This window comes from Mobula hypostoma, chromosome 28 (assembly GCF_963921235.1).
Source record: "Mobula hypostoma chromosome 28, sMobHyp1.1, whole genome shotgun sequence".
Taxonomy (NCBI): Eukaryota; Metazoa; Chordata; class Chondrichthyes; order Myliobatiformes; family Myliobatidae; genus Mobula; species Mobula hypostoma.
Window position 1 is genome coordinate 23441846 of NC_086124.1, and position 4651 is coordinate 23446496.

A 4651-nucleotide genomic window follows, 5' to 3' on the forward strand; every position below is an offset into this window, starting at 1 on the left:
CATGAAAATTGACTTCGCAAATTTCCGCTAATGCCCCACCTCCCCCTCGTACCCCATCTGTTATTTATTTATGTACACACATTATATTTTCTCTCTCCTTTTTCTCCCTTAACCATCCTCTGGGTTTCAACCCTCCCCCTTTTCTTTCTCTCTAGACCTCCTATCCCATGATCCTCTCATATCCCTTTTGCCAATCAACTGTCCAGCTCTTGGCTCCCTCCCTCACCCTGCTGTCGTCTTCTATCACTTGGGATCTCCCCCTCGCCGTCCCACTTTCAAATATCTTACTAGCTCTTCTGTCAGTTCGTCCTGACGAAGGGTCTCGGCCCGAAACGTCCACCGTACCTCTTCCTAGAGATGCTGCCTGGCCTGCTGCGTTCACCAGCAACTTTGATGTGTGTTAATGGAAGGATATCGACAATGCGTAGGCAGAGGGGATTAGATTAATTGACTATTAATTTACTAGTTTAATTGATCCGGCAATTGTAGGCCGAATGACCTGTCCCTGAGCTGTACTGTTCTAATCTCTATGTTCTAAATATAGAGATAAGCGTGCAGGAAAGCCTCCAGTGCTGCCCATATTTGCAGCTGACTGTCTACTGTGTCTGTGGTCAGGAGATATTGGTCGGCTGAGGGTCCATGATGTATTCAATCAGACAATCGTATTTGAGGTGGGATTGCGGTTCTGCGTCTCACCCTTCAGCTCAGGCTCGGTGAAGGCCAGCTGGAGCGAGGCAAACAGGGAGCGCCTGAAGATCTGACGGAAGTCTCTGCCGGCGAAGACGTAGACCAAAGGGTTGAGGGAGCTGTTGAATGAGGCCAGAGCTTTAGTGAATATGACCCAGTCCGGATGAAAACTTTTGGAGAAGATGGTTATGAGGGCGCAGAGAGTGATGGGGAGCCAGCAGATCATAAAGGCGGAGACCGCCGTCACGATCAGGCGTACGGGCTTCCTGGACTGAGCGAACCTTTCCCCGCGCAGCCTCCAGCCAACGAGGGCGTAGCAAATGATCATAATTACAAGGGGGAGGCCGAAGCTGAAGACGGTCCAAGTTATGATAGATTCGGAATGATCTCGATCGAAGAATAATAGCAGGCATATGGCGATGGCTATGACCCAGACCACGAAGCAGGTCGCACGTACCCATGTGAGGCTCAGATGTTGCTGGAACCAGATGGGCCGAGTAATAGCCAGGCAGCGATAGATGCTGATCAGGCATAACATATATATGCTGGCGAAAGCGTTTAGGAGAATAGTGGATGTAATAAATACCCAAGGCAAATTGATAACGTACCCAGAGTAGAAATGGGAGATGCTGACCATGGGGAAGGGGAGTAACAGGCAACAAATCAGGTCAGCCATGGCCAGGTTCAGGAAGCACACAGTGTGGACCTTACTCTTCATCTTGAAGCCAGACACCCAGATGATTGCGCCGTTGCCCGGGACGCCCAGTAGGAAGGTAAGGATGAGGATGAACATTGACATGATGGAAGGTGCTCCCCACTCACTCCTGGATCCACCGGCCGTGAAATTGCAGAGGGTGATGTTCCCAGTGAGCGTCGAATTATACACTCCCTTGGAGACCGACATTGTTGTGTCTGGTGGTGGAAAAATTGTGGAAGTTAGAGGGGTGAAGAATTGTGCGAAAAGCTATGGAGGAGGGAAGGAGGAAACGAAGAAGGAAGGGGTCCGCACGGAACAGAAACAGGACACATAATATGGCAGTAAATCGGAGTAAGTCTGCTGCAGCGCAGAGACCACAAACTTCTTCCATTACTTGCCGCTGGACCCCGACCGCCCAGAACTGTCAATCCCCGTGTGGTGGCTGCCCGTGTTTTAGCCTCCTCAAGTGAAACAAAGTCACACGGAGGCGTATCCAACCGAACGCTCCGGTTATGTGGATCCTGTATCAGCCTCTGCAGCCAGGAGAATACTGTACTGGACTCGAGTGATCAGGTGGCTACAACCACTAATACTAGTTCCCGTGACCGTATGCGTTTGCTCCGGGTACTCCGCTCTTCGCCACATTCCACAGACGTACTAGTTATGAGGTTATTTGGTCATTGTAAAATATCTTTTAATAAGGCTACGGTTAAATAGGATGGTTGCTGGGCGGTGAGGCCCCGTTGGGCAGATATTCCTGTTCTAAATGTGTCTCTAAATACAGGGGCATGCAAAAGTTTGTGCACCCCTGGTCAAAATTTCTGTTACTGTGAATAGGGAAGTGAGTAGAAGTTGAACTGATCTCCGAAAGTCATGAAGTTAAAAATGAAACATTCTTTTCAACATTTTAAGGAAGATTAGTGTATTATTTTTCATTTGTACAATTTTAGAGTGAAGAACAGGAAAGGAGCACCATGCAAATATTTGGGCACCCCAAGAGATTTGCGCTCTCAGATAAATTTTATCAAGTTCTTAGACCTTAATTGGCTTGTTAGGGCTATGGCGTGGTCACAGTCATCGTTAGGAAAGGCCAGGAGATGCAAATTTCAAGGCTTTATAATTACCCTGACTCCTCAAACCTTGTACGTACAATCAGCAGCCATGGGCTCCTCTAAGCAGCTGTTTAGCACTCTGAATATTAAAATAAATGATACCCACAAAGCAGGAGGAGGCTATAAGAAGATAGCAAAGCATCTTCAGGTAACTGTTTCCCCCGTTTGGCTGCAACAGACCCCTCAGGAAGATTTAGCAGGCTCTGGAGTGGTGGTGCACTGTTCTACTGTGCAGGGACACCTGCACAAATATGACTTTCATGGAAGAGTCATCAGAAGAGAACCTTTCCTGCATCCACATCACAAAATTCAGCGTCAGAAGTTTGCAAAGGAACATCTACACTAGCCTGATGCATTTTGGAAAAAAGTCCTGTGGACTGATGAATTTAAAATAGAACTTTTTGGCCGCAATGAGCAAAGGGATGTTTGGAGAAAAAAGGGTGCAGAATTTCATGAAAAGAACACCTAACCGACTGTTAAGCACGGGGGTGGATCGATCATGCGTTAGGCTTGTGTTGCAGCCAGCGGCACGGAGAACATTTCGCTGGTAGAGAGAAGAATTAATTCAACTAAATACCAGAAACTTCTGGTAGGAAGCATCACACCGTGTGTAAAAAAGCTGAAGATGAAAAGAGGATGGCTTCTACAACAGGATAACGATCCTAAACACACCTCAAAATCCACAATGGTCTACTTCAAAGAGGCGCAAGCTGAAGGTTTTGCCATGGCCCTCACAGTCCTCCGACCTAAACTTAATCGAAAATCTGTGGGTCGTCCTGAAATAGACAGTGCATGCAAGACGACCCAAGTATCTTACAGAACTGGAAGGCTTTTGCAAGGAAGAATGGGCGAAAATCCCCCAAACAAGAATTGAAAGACTCTTAGCTGGCTACATAAAGCGCTTACAAACTGTGATAATTGCCAAAGGGGGTGTTACTAAGTACTGACCATGCAGGGGGCCCAAGCGTTTGCTGCGGGCCCTTTTTCGTTTTCTGCTATTTTGAAACTGTAAAAGATGGAAATAAAAAAGCAATCTTGCTTAAAATATTAAAGAAATGTGTCATCATTAACTTCATGGAAATCAGGTCATCTTTCACTCGCTTAGCTATTCACAGTGACAGAAATTTTGACCAGGGATGCCCAAACTTTTGCATGTCACTGTATATGTCCAAACGCTTGCAGAGTACTGTAGAATGCGGAAGAATATAACACAGGGATATTTCATAATATTGGGCCGAAATAACTAAATTAATAGTCACATGGTCAACAGTACTAATAGCGTTTGCTGACACAATGTCCAATTCCCTCATATTCATGTGCCAATCCAAACGTCTCTTAAAAATCTCAATGTATTCGTCATAATGGGGGCGCAGGGAGCCGACCCAAATGCACGACACAGACACTGAAGGACTAGGAACTGCATGGGACGTGACTGGATGCAGACCAGGAGATGGGACAAGAACACAGACTTGGGCTAGGACTTTGGCTGGGAAAGCGGGACAAGAACAAGGAACTGGGAACTAGGAGCCTGGGTATGGACTCCGAGCCAGAGACTGGGTAAGGACCCAGGAGCTGGGTCTTGACTCAGGCTCGGACTCCAGAACTAGTCGAAGACATGACGTGGCTACAGGACTGGACGAGGGTTGGATCGTTCGAGGCTTTCCTGGGCAGGACGAGGTACTCCTGGGCTAAGCGAGGCACAAGGACAGGACGAGACCCCGAAGGCTTGACTTGGTCTTGGGAGAACAGGAGCACAGGGTCTTGGCCTTGACAGAACAGGAACTCAGATAATTGGCCTTGGCAGAACAGGAACACGGAGCCTTGGATGAGGAATGGACTCTCGGAGCCTTGGACGAGGACTGGACACTCGGAGCCTTGGACGAGGACTGGACGCTCGGAGCCTTGGACGAGGACTGAGCGTTCGGAGCCTTGGTCGAGAGCATGGCACCACGGTGCCTTGGTCTAGAGCATGGCAACACGGAGCCGTGGATTGAAAGACAGGAGCATGGAAGACAGAGCCAGGACCCCTCCTTGGGAACAGGATGAAGGGCCGGGACTCATGCACAGAACACAGAGCCGGACGCCTTCTTGGGAACAGGACGTAGGTTCCGGGACTCATACACAGAATGCTGAACACGACGAGACGGTTCTCAAC

At 48.3% G+C, this 4651-nt stretch overlaps 1 protein-coding gene across 1 annotated transcript; it reads right to left on the reverse strand.

Moving 5' to 3' along the window:
* Window positions 1-652: 652 nt before the first annotated feature.
* LOC134338762 (C3a anaphylatoxin chemotactic receptor-like) lies at window positions 653-1591 on the reverse strand. The gene has a single exon (XM_063034807.1). The coding sequence runs from the start codon at window positions 1589-1591 to the stop codon at window positions 653-655; it is 939 nt and encodes a 312-aa protein (XP_062890877.1).
* Window positions 1592-4651: the final 3060 nt, after the last annotated feature.